The sequence below is a fragment of the Crotalus tigris genome, unplaced genomic scaffold (genome assembly GCF_016545835.1).
Source record: "Crotalus tigris isolate CLP2741 ecotype Arizona unplaced genomic scaffold, ASM1654583v1 scf7180000024375.2447938, whole genome shotgun sequence".
NCBI classification, from domain to species: Eukaryota; Metazoa; Chordata; class Lepidosauria; order Squamata; family Viperidae; genus Crotalus; species Crotalus tigris.
Window position 1 is genome coordinate 1,211,988 of NW_024100545.1, and position 16,499 is coordinate 1,228,486.

The following is a 16,499-nucleotide window of genomic DNA, read 5'->3' on the forward strand; positions in this document are numbered from 1 at the left end:
TATTCTACAAACTCAGGAAATTTTCACTCTGACTTATCTCCCTTTTTTTTGTTTCGGAGATACATATTTTTATTGCTTAAATTCTTGCTTTTTATGATTTACTTCTATTATTTTCCAAATCTCAGTATTCCACATCTCATGCTTATCTCCAAATGAGTCTACAGATATTGATTTTCACCATCTATCATAGCTTGGTCAACTGAGGTTTTCACAGAAAACATTTTAGCTATACTGACAGCATTAAGTTACCAAATAACTTATTTCCTGCTAAGTATATACAGGTAGTTCTCAAAAGATTACCACAATTGAGTCCAAAATTTCCACTGCTAAGCAAGACAGTTGTTAAGTGAATTTTGGCCCATTTTATAACCTTTCTTCCCACAGTTGTTGAGTGACTCACTGCAGTTGTTAAGTGAATCCAGCTTTCCCATTGACTTTGCCTGTCAGAAGGTTGCAACAGGTGATCACATGACCCTGGGTCACTGCAACTGTCATAAACATTGTCAAGCATCTGAATTTTGATAATGTAACCATGGGGATGCTGCAATTGTTGAAAGTATAAACAATGGTGTTTTCAGTGCTGTTGTAACTTCAGATGGTCACTAAACAAATGGTTGTAAGTTGAGGACTACGGTATTGGTTGATGTGCCACAAGCATAATCAAAGTCCAATTATGCCCAGCAGACTCACTTTAATCTATGGAAAACTTACAATAGCTACTACTTAAACTTACAAGCAACCTTGACTTTTATAGTCACAGAGGGTGGCCGATATAGGCTATTAAGAAAATAGTAGGCACCTGAGCTTTCTCCCCAATGTCAGCAGGGCAGAATTGGTTATGAAAGCCATAACCTTGAAGCAGGTGGGGGAGGAGACAGGAGGAGCTGTGTGTGTTTTGGAAGCTCAACAACCACCACAAACAGAGAAAGCAGCCAAATAAAAGAATGTTTCAGAGACTGAAGGACTAAAAAGATCCCAGTACTTTATCTGCTGGCCATTAATGAAGAAGAAAATAGAAATATAATGAGAGAGAGTGAGAGAGAGACAGATTTAAAGAAAGACTGTTGTATCCTAATAATAGTAGTAGTATAGCAGTACTAGTAATAATATACTTCTAGTGGAAATAATACAGTACAGCATAGAAGGATGAATATCAGTATAGTAAAATAGTAGAGAACATTGTATAAATATAAGCAGTAATAGAAATAAAGTATCACAACATACATAGAAAGAGTCACACATATATATTTGTATGTTTCATTTTTATATCTTGAATGTTTTTTCAAAATGAAACATCTCCCTAATCCTTATAGGGAGATATAAAAATCCCATTGTCTAAGGTCCTGTGTTTTTTATGGACGTTTTGAGTTGGAGTCAATCAAATTGGGTATAGTTTAAAAAGAACCTGTGACACAGGGCAATTAATGTGACAGCAGGACTTGACTTTCTTTGCTACCAATATCCTAAAGATAAAGGAGGTTCACCTCACAAAGCTCAATGAAGAGAGCTGGCAGTAGCCAATTAATGACTTGGATTAAGATCAAAAGTCATCCTCGTGAATGCTGAAAACTATTTTGTCACAGATCATCTAGGAAACCCAAACAATTTACTACGTGAAACAGAATGAAACATTAAATTTGCATTCAAAAAATGTGATAATATGCAGGTCTCTTAAAGAATTGACTTGAAAGCCAGTAGTAAGTTTTCTGCCTTTCGAAAGGAGCATGATTTCAAAAAGGCCATTTCTTTCCATCATTTAATATTCTTGCAAAGCCTTCATTATAATGGAAAGTGGCATATTCTTCTTAATGTTTGACAATGGTAGACAAGTGACTGCTATTTCAAGAGCTTTGGTATCCGAGATGAAATATACATCTCTGGTAAGCTGTCTGATCCTACCCATGTTAACCCATAAATCCTACTTTCTGCAAATATATCTAGGATTGAAACTTTAGTCCTTTGTGAAATGAAATAAAATGCTTTTACTCTATCTTCAGTTCAAACTAGAAATAATAATCTTATAAGTTTTTTGTGATTTTCTACAAAATTACAGTTGCAGAGACACATGGACTGGACTGAGAAAAGACACTGCAATAACTTCAAATCTTGACTTGACCCTCTGTGCTTGTGTTTTGCTCCAGAGGAGAATTCATCCTGGGACCACAGCAGGTAATCTCCATGCCCATATGCCATAACTGCAAACTCTTCTCTCTCCCCCACAAAACTACTATAAAAAGAACCACACAAGATTTGGCATAGGCTTAGCGTGTCACCTGCCCTTCTGGGTGACTATCCCTCTCTTGGCAGCAAGTCAATTTCTTTTGGTTTTTAATTCATATAAAGCAATATGAAGTCATTATAGTTTAAAAACTTAGGGAAAATCAATTTGATGAAGGAGATTAGTGGTGGAATTGCTAATTTTATGGGGAAAACTGTGAAGGGTGGGAGAGCACATCTATTTCCTCCCATCTCCCTCTAAGTTTCTGACAAAAGTCTAGGTCCGTGGTGGCGAACCTATGGCACGCGTGCCACAGGTGGCACGCAGAGTCCTCTCTGTGGGCACACATACCCTAGCCCTAGTCCCAGGCCTTCAGCTGGGTTTTATAAAACTTTTTCGCTTTAGGCTTCCGCCTAAAAAAAGAGGTTCAATCAATCAATTTCAGCTTCTCGTGGAAAAAAAATGCAAAGTTGGAATTGATTGATTGAACTTTTTAGTCCCACCCAATCTGCCATTACCACTGCAGCCACGCCTACCCATTTGGCCACACCCACCCAATGGGCCATGCCCACCCAGCACCCAACAATACATAAGTGGGTTTTGGGTTGCAGTTTGGGCACTCGGTCTCTAAAAGGTTCACCATCACTGGTCTAGGTTATCTTGAATAAGGTAAAATCATTTTTACATTATATTCAATGATTCCCTGACTTGCTTCCAATGGCATGGTTCATATTAAGTAAGACAAAATAAACAGAAAACTGTTTAACATCATAAAAACTAAAATATAATTGAAACCGTTAGTGAAGACAAACTTCAAATCAAGCTAAAGGCCTGGGAAAAGAGAAACAGAAGGCCAGAAAGCCCGAACAGTTAGAAGCAACTATTTATTATTTATACAGGTTATGGATTTCTATACCACAGGTCTTCAGGCAGTTTACAACCAAGAAAATAATAAAAGCAATTTTACCAAAGTCTTTCAAATGCACTACAAATCCTAATCAAAATTCAATAATAATAAAATAAAACAGAATAAAAATCATATTATTATATGAATAAAAGGTCAGCCCATTGACCATTTAGATTCTACATTGTGGTGAAGCAAAATACTTTTGGTGTCTCCCAGTAATGGGTCTCCAAAGAAAGGTAGTTCCATAACAGGGCAGTTAGTGAAAAGGTTTTTCTTTGTCATCTTAGGTTGAATGTTCAGGGCAAGAATATTCTGTTTGAAGGAAGGTACTTAGGAGCCATCCTAAGGGGGGCTTTATACAATAGAATGCATCCATTTCAGTTTATCAAAATAGCTTCCCACAATGTCTTCCTCATGTGCTGAGCAATACTGTAAAGCAATCAGGACAAAATTTAAATCGAAGTGGCAATATGGATGTAATAACTGAGCAAGACCTGTTTGATTTCTAAGCCAATTGTCTTCTAATGGTCCTGTCAATTGGAGTCAAGCTTCAAGAGGAATGAAATAGGAATTATAATTGTCCAAGAATTATAATAGTATTTATCATTGTATGTGTACGTGTGCCTTTGAGTCAATGTTGACTCCTAGTGACTACTTAGACACGTCCCTTATGTTTTCTTGGTAAGATTTCAGAAATGGTTTGCCATTGCCTACTTCCTGGGGCTGAAAGAGAATAATTGGCCCAAGCTGTCACCCAGCTGGCTTTGAGCTCAAGGCAGGACCGGAACTCACAGTGTCCCATTTCCCAACCTGGTGCCTTACCCACTACACCAGTGGTTCTCAACCTTTTTAATGTCACGACCCCCAACCGGTCGTAAGTCAAGGACTACTCAACTGGTCGTAAGTCAAGGACTACTCAACTGGTGCAGCACCATTTGCAGAATGGGACTTTTGGCGGGCTCAGCAGGGCAGAGACAGCCTGGACAATTCCTATTGGCTTTTGAAAGCCAATAGAATTAGACTCTATTCAAGAATAGCACAGCTAAAGAAAAGTGCGAAAAATGGCGGACTGCGTTGTTTGGCGACCCCCCTGAAATGGTCGTTCGATCCCAAATGGGGTCCCGACCCACAGGTTGAGAACCACTGCACTACACCAATCTGTTTCTCACTACTTCTTACTATGCTTATAGCAAAGAAGTAGTTAATTCAAACTGACAAACCAATACATTCTGATCCCGGAATTCCAAAAGAAGATACTTGACACTTGGGTTATATACCACCCTAAAATGGGGATGCAGACTATGTTGCAATAATTTAATCATCAGTCTCCAGTGATTTAGGGCATGTGAGTGCACACTCTGAAGACAAATTCATTCTGAAGGATGTTACACAAGATGCCAAGATCAATTCTTTATTGTCCCAGAGTAGAGGACAGAGAATAATATCACCAAATTGCAGAAAAGCAGCTACTTGTTGGATATTAATAGAAGTGATAGGAAAAGCAAGAGAGATTACCATCTGTAAGGAATGCTTTAATTTGAAGTTCTGCATTAACCTAGGGATAAGACTTCTTGTTCTAAGTAAATCTATAATTCTACTATTTTGAATAAACAAAATATATGCTTGTCTTAAAGGCAAGGCAGAAAATATAATTGATCACAATGAAGAAAAGTAAAAGGGAGATGTCTATTTTACTGGTTACACATAGAAATATTCAATATATGGATGGATAGATAGATAGATAGATATAAATATAGTCTATATCTATATCATATAGATATATAGATATAGACTATCTATCTATCTATCTATCTATCTATCTATCTATCTATCTATCTATCTATCTATCTATCTATCTATCCATATATTGAATATTTCTATGTGTAACCAGTAAAATAGATATCTTCTTTTTACTTTTCTTCATTGTGATCAATTATATTTACTGTCTTGCCTTTAAGACAAGCATATATCATATAGATATAGATATAGACTTAGATATAGCTATATAGTGCTTTTCTTTTACTAAGGATAGTATTAACAATATGTTGGAAGATGTAATTTTACCGCCTCCTATATTTACTATATATCCCTAATCATTTCAATTGGAATATATCCTTTAGGATCTCAATGGTTTTAATATAAACAATTTTATGTTTCAAAGAAATGAAAATAGGGGAAACCTAATTGATATTAAACATTCAGCTGAAGATCTGAAGCAAAAGTATTTTTCTAAAAATCCGCAGAAGGAAATAATGAAAAAGTATGCTACTGTCTGATTATTCTCAAATTGCTATTTTGGATGAGTGTCTGCTGAATGAGCTTTTAAAGAGTACAATTATGTATGTAAAATTATCTAATCTGTGAACATCTGAACACTGGGTATTAATCAGGAGAGCAGACAGTAGAAGTTTACTATGATAAATCCAATCCACTCTGCCTCCTTGCTAGATTATTTTATTAAGGAAAGATAATGACCAGATATACATGGTGAACTAACATCTACAGAACATGAAACCACCTCCCTGGCTGACTTTTCAGGTGACTCAAATTCATACTTAAATCATAGGCATCATAAGAGTTTCTTGGTAGATCAGGGTAACCCATATAACGGCAGTGCAACATGAACCTGAGAAACTAGGGTTGCGTAAGTAGTACTTTCTAACTCATGGGAGTATGATTGACACCACTCTGCATTATTAAAGCAGCCACACCTTTTGCAGGATTTATGTGCTCTTTGGCAGCTGCTTCTATATGTTTCTACATGTCTATGCATGCACATTCCATTCCATTACCCAGAGATAGTAAGAAGCAAAATAATAACAGTTCTGAAAAGATCAATCTAATTAATTAGAAACACATTAAATAGTTTTAAAAGAGACCATAAATAAGTCATAGAAGGAAACCTGTACACAAACTACATCTATTATCTCTAGTGCAATGAAGCACTGCATACTGAAGTGGATGTTTCAACATTAAGCACCTCTTTCAAATGCTTTGCATTGATACCTACCCCACATGTTCTGAAACTTGTTTGATTTCAAGCAATTGGAAAAGAATCAAGACTATTCATTCATTCATTCATTCATTCATTCCCTGTCTTTGTTTTTATAAATAATTCAAGGTAGTTGGATTAGGAACATAATGCACCTCCTATTTTTCCAACAACATCCCTGTGAGGTGGATTGGGCTGATAGAGAGTGACTGGCCCAAAGTCACCCAGCAAATTTTATATGCCTAAGACAGGACTAGAACTGAGTCTCCTGGCTTCTAAACTGGTGCCCTAAGCATTGGACCAAACTGGCTCTTTGAAGTCTCAGGTGATTGCCTTCTAAAAGAAAATTTGTTTTTTCTGCTTGGCCTGTCAGCTGAATGGCCACTCATTAGTTCCTAAGTGTAGGGATGGATGATAGCTTCCTCCTTCCCTTCCCCAGCTCACTGAAAATGCACTCCATACCCACTTTAGCTTTGATTCAAAACTGCTGTTTTCTGACCTGAGCCCATCAAACAGGTGGACTTTAGCAATTCATTTCATCCTAGTAGCAGCCCCAACTCCAACTGGCTACAGGGCCTGACACACCCTTTCCTTCCAGTGGCTGGTCATTTTGTTCTGATAACAGATAAAAGAATCTGTTGAGCTGGAAGGGACCTTGGAGGTCTTTGGTCCAATCCCCTACTCAAGCAGAAGACCTTATACTATTTCAAACAAGTGGTTGTTCAGTCTCTTCTTAAAAGTCTCCAGTGATGGAGCACCCACAACTTCTGGAGGCAAGCTGTTCCACTGGTTAATTGTTCTCACTGTTAGGACATTTCTCCTTAGTTCTAGGTTGGTTCTCTCCTTGAATAGTTTCCATCCATTGCTTCTTATCCTGCCTTCAGGTGCTTTGAAAAATAGATTGGTCCTCCTTTTCTTTGTGGTAGCCCCTCATATATTGGAACACTGCTATCATATCACCCCTAGTCCTTCTTTTCACTAGACTAGACATGCCCATACAGTTCCTGCAACTGTGCCTCATATGTTTACACTGATATGTTTATATGAAGTACCCTTAATATGTTTCTATCTACTGGGCTCTTACATTCCCTGATTGGCAATTGTTATTTTTTTCATAGCATGATAGTGTGATCACATAATGTTCGGATTGATCTAATAATGACCCATTAAATCAACAAATTATCCTTAACTGTAGAAGCTCATACTTCATTGAACTCTTAGGTCTCCCAGTGGACAGAACTTTCTATGCTTCCACTGCATTCCCACCTCTTTCAAACCCACAGTACAGCAAAACATCATTTCCCCTTTCTTCTTTTCAAAAAAAAAAAACCTCTTTAAGTTGTAGTGTAGTAGCATTGCTACTTACTTCTATGATACTGAATCACTTTTTCATCCTTGCTACAAAGTTTCCATGGAACTACAGAGCAATATAGGAACAAAAGAACAATTTTGTTTCCTATTGCTTTGATTACTGTAGCAGTAGAATAATGATCGAACCGTAAGAAAAAAAAAATCTGGAGTAATCTCAGAGGAGATAACTGAGTCCTGGTAGTGATGGTGAAAACATAGAGGAAAAGACCTGGGGACTAGTGCGAAATCAATTATATCTCTTTTTAAAAAAGCAGTGTCTGGTAAACCAGATCTGGACAGGATCTAACTAGCAAGACTTTGCTTTGCTACACAGGTAGGAAAAGCAAAAAGCTTGAAAATGAAAATTGACCTTGCAATGGTTGTAGACCAGACTGAGCACCAGCCCATTGAAGAAAATTCAGGAGCATTATGGGAAATGAGATTGCTGGGCAAAATTGCCCTAAATATCCTGAAAGTACAAAAGTTTGTAGTAAGCGCAATAGTGTTTTTAGTGAAAAGAGGTTGTACCTTTAAGGAAAAAAAATATCTAGCCAAATGCAGTTCAAAAATTAATATTTCTTTGCAGTAACTCACAGTAAGCAACCTTTTAATGACCAACCACGCATTTCAAGTACATTGACACTCAGGACCCAATAGATGGAATGGTTAGAAAGATTTTAATTCTTTTCTGGATTTGAAAGATTGATCAGCAATTTTTCACAAATTAGACTATGCTTATTTCAAGAATTACCACCTTTTTTTTCCATGCTAGAAATAGTACAAAATCATGACATTGGTTTCTGAAAACTGTAGTCAAGTGTGGCTTTGGGAACTATAAGAAAGTTGTCTAGAGGCTTCATGCAATAGGTGAATAAGTGACCATCATAAGACCTTCTAATATTTTTAATTAGGTTCACAGAGCACATTTTTAATAACTGATCTTAATCAGCTCATACCACAGCCAACACAAACAATTTGATTTGGCTAGGAAAATAACAGCTTACTGAAATGTAGTAATGAAGCATTGTGAAATAGGAGTATCCAAAAAATGTCAAAATGGTATGATCAAAGCATTGCTTGTTTTTATGCGAGCTTCCATCTTGATGTTTTTGACCACACTCTGTGAGCACCCTTGGTGAAGTAGCAGATAATGTACTTACCTGAATACGACCAATCAACAGCTTCTTCAAGTTTTCGCTGTGGTCGAAAATAGCCAAGAATCAGTTCTAAAGACAAACAAGCAACATAAAAAAGTTAATATTAAACAGCAGAGAGGATTATTTCAAATATTATTAACTTCAGTGCATTTGCTCTCAATTTTAGTGACTCAGTGTAATTGCCTATGCAGGAGGCAGCATCTGGTTGACTTTGGCCCTGGAAATTAAAATGTAATGCCTGGAAGATTTCAAGGAGACTTCTCTAAGGGCTGCCCTGGAAAGTGGAGAAAATACCTTGAAAGAGGAAAACCATAGTCATGTCTGTCTTGTGGCCAAGAAAAGTACATGGACATGACCCTAAATTCTCCAAGAGTCAATATCACACTGAAATTTACTTTGATTTTTCTTAAAAATAACTAATGCCTATCCTGTCCAAATATGCATTTAATTTGTACTACTCTATAAGAAACCTTCACTTAGTTCTTCTTTCCATTGTTCTAGTCTTAAATTAATGTAGCTTTCCAAAGTGCACTGGGAAACTTTGTTTGTTTGTTTGTTTGTTTATAAGATTTATATGGCTGCCCACTCATTCTCAGTGATTCTGGGTAATTTACAAACATAAAAACCCAATATAAAAGAATAAAAACAATACCCACAACCACTACCACCCTGGCAACAACAAGCAATCAAACAAGCCATTTGATGGACTGCATCCAACTCTGGCTCCCACAGGTCCATTGGCAGAGCTAGGTCTTCAGGGCTCTACGAAAGAATGTCAGATCTCTGTGGGGGTGATATTCCAAAGGGAGGGAGCCACCATAGAGAAGGCCCTTGTTCTGAGTCCTGCCAGATGTGCCTTCTTAGGAGATGAAACCCACAACATTTCCTGCCTTCCAGTTCTAGGTGCAGGAAGCACAAAGCTAGACAAAATCTAAGAACTGACATTTCTTAAGCCAGTCTTGACCATCTAGGACACAAATATTCTTTCATGAGTACATAATCACCTTTTTGCAACAGTGAAAGCTTTCATATGTAGAATATTCAAGATTCCTTGTGTGATGAAAAATCACATTCAAATTTTCTGCCCCGATACATTTAACTACTTTAAATGCTGGAAAAGAAACCAAATTCCTATTGTTAAAACCAAGAACTTTCCATGTACCTATAAAAGTGATGAAGTAAAACTCTCAAGCTGTGCCCAAAATGGTAGAAGTGAATATTATGTGTATTCCACTACTGTGATTAACAAATCAGCCAGCATCATTAGCATTGCCAAAACTTGTGCTCCTTCCATAAAAAAATAACATTTAAGCTTATCAATCTTCTTGAAATATATAAGTAGAACCAATGTTGCTTTATATTATCTATCAATCTTAATGCAAAATTAATTTTTTCAATAAAAATGTATTTTTCCACCATAGTATGGATATTTTTATCTGCCTCATATCTTTTTCTATCTAGATGGTAATTTTGAAATGTTCTTATCTACTATTATAGATAATATTGGATATTATAAATAAATAATACTGGGTATTTCCCTTGTCATAGTAATCCCAGATATTTAATAATTTGGAACAATATATAAAGCCTAATATTAACTCTATGAGCTTTAGAATTTTCTTGCCAACTGGCAAGTGACTGTCCAGTTTATTGAATATCCTGTATATTTATTATATCTACATATCGTACCTAAAATTTTATCAATGCTTGTTGACAATCTTTTTTTTTTTTTTAAAAAAAATCACTTGCTCATTACAGCATGTTATTCAGCAAACATTTTTTAAAATTTTGTTTTATTAAGCATATTAGGGGTTCTAACACTAAATTACAAATTAAAGGTGATAAAGAAATCGTTGATGAGTTTCACATTGCACTTTAATTAATAGTGCAATAATCCCATTGATTATTGGTTGTATGACAGAAAGATATGGTATTCCAAGATATACATTCTATAAAAAAAATAAGCTTCTGAAACACTTAATTGAAACTTGATTTGAGCAGAATTCTAATAACTCTAGAGGTATACAGTAGATAGCTGTTGCTTTTTCTGGTACATCTATAATGGCATACTATGACTTGGCAAGTGAGGAAAATAATCTTCCAACTATTTGTCAAATATAATTCTATCAGAAAAGATTGAGTCTAATTAATTGTTATCTCCAAAAATCAAATTATATCTACAGACACTTATAGTTTATGAAGTAAATATGCCTGAGTACTTAGTGATATTAAGAGTGTCTATCACCACTTCCTTTTCTTGAATTTCTTCATCCATCATTTTATTTGTTATCTGCATTTTCTATTATCTGTTGCTTTTCTTAATTATTAAACACCCACTAAAATATTAATTGAAAAACTATGTGAAATTTGCACATAAAAACTCCTTAAGGATTTTAATGAAAAAGAAAATGATAGTCCACTGAAACAGAAGTGTATATTCTGTGCACATTCACAGACACATACATTTATCATCAGTTAATAACTGTCAAATGATGCCAATTCCAATATTTAAACTATATCAATATTTCTTCCTCATGCCTTCATTGTTTTAAATAAATAAAAATGAATGAACAAAACAGGAGCAAAAGTAATTTAGAATGCACTTGACAAATACTGAATATATTACATAATTAAATAAGAAAAACATGCTTACTATGTGACAGATGACTATTATAAATTGAACAGGTTTGAATAGCATTGTTATTGTGTTATTTCTTAGTATAATACTTTAGAAGAATTAGCATGTTGTCAAGAGAAAATAATGAAGAAAAATTTGGCTTTCAGATTATTTTAAAATTTACCTTATTTATTCTGGACCAGACTACAGATTTATCTATTGCAGTTTGTTTTAAGATTACCCAACACAATGTTTACAGGGGACCCACAAATAGCGTGTCCTGTTTATGTTCCCTAGCAATTAGTATTGAGAAGCATGAAATTTTTTGATATTAATAATAAGTAACCATTGAGTTTTACTCTTCATGAAATACAGGCATGTACTTGTCTATTTTAATGCATTCCTGAAGATATCAAATTGCTGTCAAGTTATCCTCATATCTGCATTATACAATAAGATAAACATGAGTGTTCATATGTATTAAAGTCAATGGATTTATAAAATTATTTTTCATTTTAAACTAGAGCTAGTTGAACTCTCAAGAGAGGAAATTTAAGAATTCACAATGAAATCACAGCAAGCAATAATACTGAATAGGATAAAAACAACAGTGAAATCAAGCTTGAAAATATATTTGAAGAATTGCAAAGTCATTGCTGAAAGTGGGTTAAGTAGCCAATCCATCTTATTTTCAGAAGAGAGAAATTCTCTATATGATACTCTGTAACAAGGTAAATGTAAATGTTTGTACATAAAATCAGTATATAACTCTCTATAAAAAGGAAACCAGCAACTCTGAACTGTATCTACAAATGGACTGACAGACAAGATAACTCCATTATTTCATCAAGAGGATGCCTTTAGTATTTTAATCCAGTTTAGTGTTTTATTTTCAATTCTTAGAAGTACTTAAAGATAACTTCACACAATCCACTGCAGAAGTCTCTTTTAGAAGATATTATGCCATGGATATTTTTGGCCAGGTCATTCATATCTCAGCAACATAAATGCAGTGCAAACATTTATGGAAATTCACAATGTTTTCATTCATGCATTGATCATTACTTAAAACTCAAAACCAGCTTGAGTTACAGTTCATAATAATAATCACCTTTGTGATTATTAAGAGAGAAGAAGAGAGCTCTGTCCTTATATTTAGGATTCCTTTAGTGGTGGGATTCAGATGGTTCATACCAGTTCAGTAGAACTGGTAGCTAAATTTTTTTGAGTTCGGAGAATCAGCTGGAGGAGGCCTCCCAGGCCTAGAATGGCCTGCCAGAAGTGCATGAGTGTCACTTCCGGAAGTCCGTTCTAGACCTCGGAGGCCTGGAGGAGGCCTCCCAGGCCTAGAACGCCCCACTGGAAGTGTGTGAATGCCACTTCTGGAAGTCTGTTCTAGGCCTTGGATGCCTAGGCCTGCATCCACTCAGAGAACCAGTTGTTCAGTTATTTGAATCCCACCACTGGATTCCTTCCTTCCTTCCTTCCTCTCTCACTTAGCTCTAGATACCTAACAGCCTTTTTCTTGATAGAGATGGGCCTAGCTTCTGTTTTCTGGTCTTTTGAAACCTCTCGTTTGCTAAGCTACTTCAGAGCCCTTTCGCTGATTTGATATGATGTTTGATCTTTTAAAATTTTATATTCTTTGTAATGCTGTACTGTTTGTAATGCTGACAAGTTTTATATTGTATTATTTTGTGTGTTAATTCATCAAGAAGTGGCATTCTTTGTTTTGGTGACTACTGCTACATTATATTCTATGTCCCATAAATGATATATAATGATAATACAATGAAAAATAAATATTGCCCAGTATTTATTTTATTTTGCAATCCTATTACAGCTACTGTGCTCAAGATTAAAATCAAATTATATATCAAATTATAAATCAAAATCAGAGTTAAATAATAAAAAACAGCATTTGGGATATACTTTATGAATTTAAATAATATTCTACTACAAAACATACAAATGCATCCAATGTCTAAATACATTCAGAAGGACATGATCAGAAATATTTCTCTGGCATATATGCCACTATAAAGAAAATAATATATAGTTATAATCCATTTAATATACTCTCAAATGTGAAATCATCACTTACAGGTACAATTGCTGAAATAATCGAGTCAAATATGTAACAGAATTAATAGCTTTTATGGCAGTTTCATTTTATATTAATTTGATTAGCTCTTTTAAAGAAAAAGCTGTGTAGTAAATGCATGAATACACACACACACACACACACAAATGTTCTATTAACTAACTAGAAAAGTAATGCTATATAATCTCATTATTGCACTGTATTCAAGAAAAATGATTGTATAAAGATTTGAGTATAAAAATATGTAATATGCAATCTTGAAACAGTCAGTCAGTACAGATTATGAAAAAACTTCCATTTATGTACCATCCAGAAGAGCTGTCCACTTAGTTCTCCACTTCTACCTTGCATATATATAGTGGAGAACTAAATGGACGGCTCTATTTTCTATACACACATGCAACTTGGGGGGCGGTGAAGGGATGGGCAGAGAGCTAAGGCCAAGTAAGTGCTGGCCTAGGGCAGCAAAGCTTAGGGGGCCCTCCTTCTGAATAACTGCATTATAAAAATGCAAATCTTTGCATCAGCAAGAGGTGGCAACATCATTCACTATGGCCTAGAGGCACCATATACCATTTGGATAAGCAACACAGGAGTCAGAGTCAGTGTGCTAGTACATGAACGAAACTAGGACAAAAAGAAATCAGAAAGTACATTCCAACTCCCACCTGGAGTTGGTTATTCACAGCCTGAAATTGCTTTCAATATTTTTCCACAAAATTGAATTAGATTTTCTTTCTTCGACCCTTTAAATAGAGAACAACTTCTATAATCTTCCTCAAACCATTTGTCAGTTTGGGTTTAGTTATGCAAACATACACAGCTACAGAACAGTTTCTCAGTTGAAAATTGTGCCAACTATTTGTATTATCATAGAACTGGTTCCTTCTTTAATCCTTAACAAAAGTGGTCTAAGAATCATTTTCCCCAACATTTTCTTTAACAAAGCTCAGGGCTTTTAAAGACAATTTAAAAGCATCCCCTTTTCATCTGGAATAAACTTTTATATCATATAAACCTAATTAGGGAGTTGACGTATCTGTTTTTGAGCCCAAGGCTGGAAATTTTTTAAGGTTTAATTATTGCTTTCTGTCGCAAGCTGTTTTTCTAATAGCTTTGTTAAATCAAGAGCAGATGTAACTACTCTAATCATACAGGAGGTTTCATTGCATTAAAAAGTCACTGACTGAAAAGTATAAAAACATAAAGATGAAATCTATTGGTGTGGTTTAATCATGACTTATTATAGTATACATTATTATATTTCAGACATTATAGATGTATTTATTTGTAATTATTTCATATTTAGATAAGTTTCATTTTAACAGATGAAGTATCTTCTACTTTTTATGGAATAGATAAGACCCTGTCATTTGGTTATATATTTACAACTCCCATCTTGCTTTTTCTTTTTAAAAAAAATAATGAATTGGCCTCTATCCTTCTCACCAAATGTTAGAAATTCACCTAAAGGAATGAAAAAGAAAAAAAGACAGGGAGAGAAAATGGTTGGACCATGATATCCATGTGGTGAAATTTCTGCAATGTACCTCCATACTACTGCCTTTGAAGACCACTTTGAAAATTATATCTGTTCAAAATGCAGCAGCTTGGATATTGATTAGTGCCAGTTGCTATGATCATATTATAAGTAATTTGTAAGCTATGCATTGATTAGTAGGGTTATTGGTGCAATGCAAAAAACTATAGGTAGTCCTTGACTTACAACAGTTCATTTAGTGCTTATTCAAAGTTACAATACTGAAAAAGTGATTTATGACCGTTTTTCACACTTATGACCATTGCAGCATCCCCATGGTCACATGATCAAAATTCAGATGCTTGGCAACTGGTTCATATTTATGAAGGTTGCAGTGTCCCAGGATCATGTGTTTACCTTTTGCCACCTTCTGACCAGCAAAGTCAATGTGGAAGCTAGATTTACTTAACAACCATATTATTAACTTAACAACTGCAGTGATTCACTTAATAACTGTAGCCAAAAAGATGGTAAAATGGAGCACAAGTCACTTAACAAATGTCTCAGCAACATAAACGTTGGGCTCAGTTGCGGTCATAAGTCAAGAACTACCTGTAGTTTTGACTTTTATGCCCTGCTAGTGGTGTTTTATGAGATAACAGAGATTGAACCAGGTAACTTTGCCTATATGAGTCCATATATTATTAATGCAGAAAGCTGTTTATCTTAGCTGGATAATACTACAAATCACTAGTGTGGAAATTTAAAGAGTAATTCTGTCTTCACTGCCGGTTGCTTATTTAAATTTGTGAGCAGGCTTATTTTTGCACAACGATTTCATACTATAGACTAGAGTCTACAAAATTTAGAGATGTTCTTTTGGAGAAGATGATATCTGGAATGATACATTAGGGACTACAGCCTTTTAGCCATGAATTAATCTCCTTGTTACCAAATACTAACTTTATTAACAAAAATCCCAGAAAGTGGCATTTATGTATCTGTCATGAAATATAGTATAAGGATCCATAATTTGATCATCAGGATAAACCACTGTCCAGACAAAACAATTTTTATACAGCAAGTCATCATTAAATAGGAAGGTTATCTAATTCCTGTGATAAGAGAACTAACATTTGGATTTGGAAAACAGATTTGTTTTGTTCTCAGACTTGCAAATTTTTTTGATGTTTGCAAAAAGCTAAGATTTCATTAGGAGCTGGGTCTAGACAAAATCAGATAATTAAAAAGCCATCAAGGGTGATATATCTTTTATGTAGTCCAGTTCATTAAGTCATTGAACTGTTTTAAATAAAGGAATACAGTGCTCTAAAACAATGTAGCTTTCATTCAAAGTGTTTCCAGGAAAAATAATTGTGCTTAGCTTAATTTTATGCAGCATATGTCTTGGTAGCTTATAATAATGGAATAAAATAAAAAGCCTGCATGGACCTTTTTTTTAAAAAAAACTTAGTTATTAACTTTTATGATACAATATCCAGTGATTTTTTTAGGGGAAAAAACACCTGGTATCTCACTAGTATATTTATAAATTAAAAGATCTATTGCACTCTTTTTATGAATACTAGCAAAAGAAGAAAAAGAAAATACTTAAGAGCTTGGAGTGCAAATACAATATAAAGTATCCTTGGAGATTTGCTGCTGATAAGACTC

General features: G+C 34.9%; 1 protein-coding gene across 8 annotated transcripts in view; it reads right to left on the reverse strand.

Annotated features, from left to right (window-relative positions):
* The window catches only part of PTPRZ1 (protein tyrosine phosphatase receptor type Z1), a 117,929-nt gene that overhangs the window by 78,397 nt on the left and 23,033 nt on the right, over nt 1-16,499 (reverse strand). For all 8 annotated transcript variants that reach the window (XM_039328270.1, XM_039328269.1, XM_039328268.1 and 5 more), the window contains exon 2: nt 8,628-8,693. In XM_039328270.1, the coding sequence (XP_039184204.1) occupies nt 8,628-8,693 (66 nt within the window). The remainder of the gene's footprint in view (nt 1-8,627; nt 8,694-16,499) is intronic.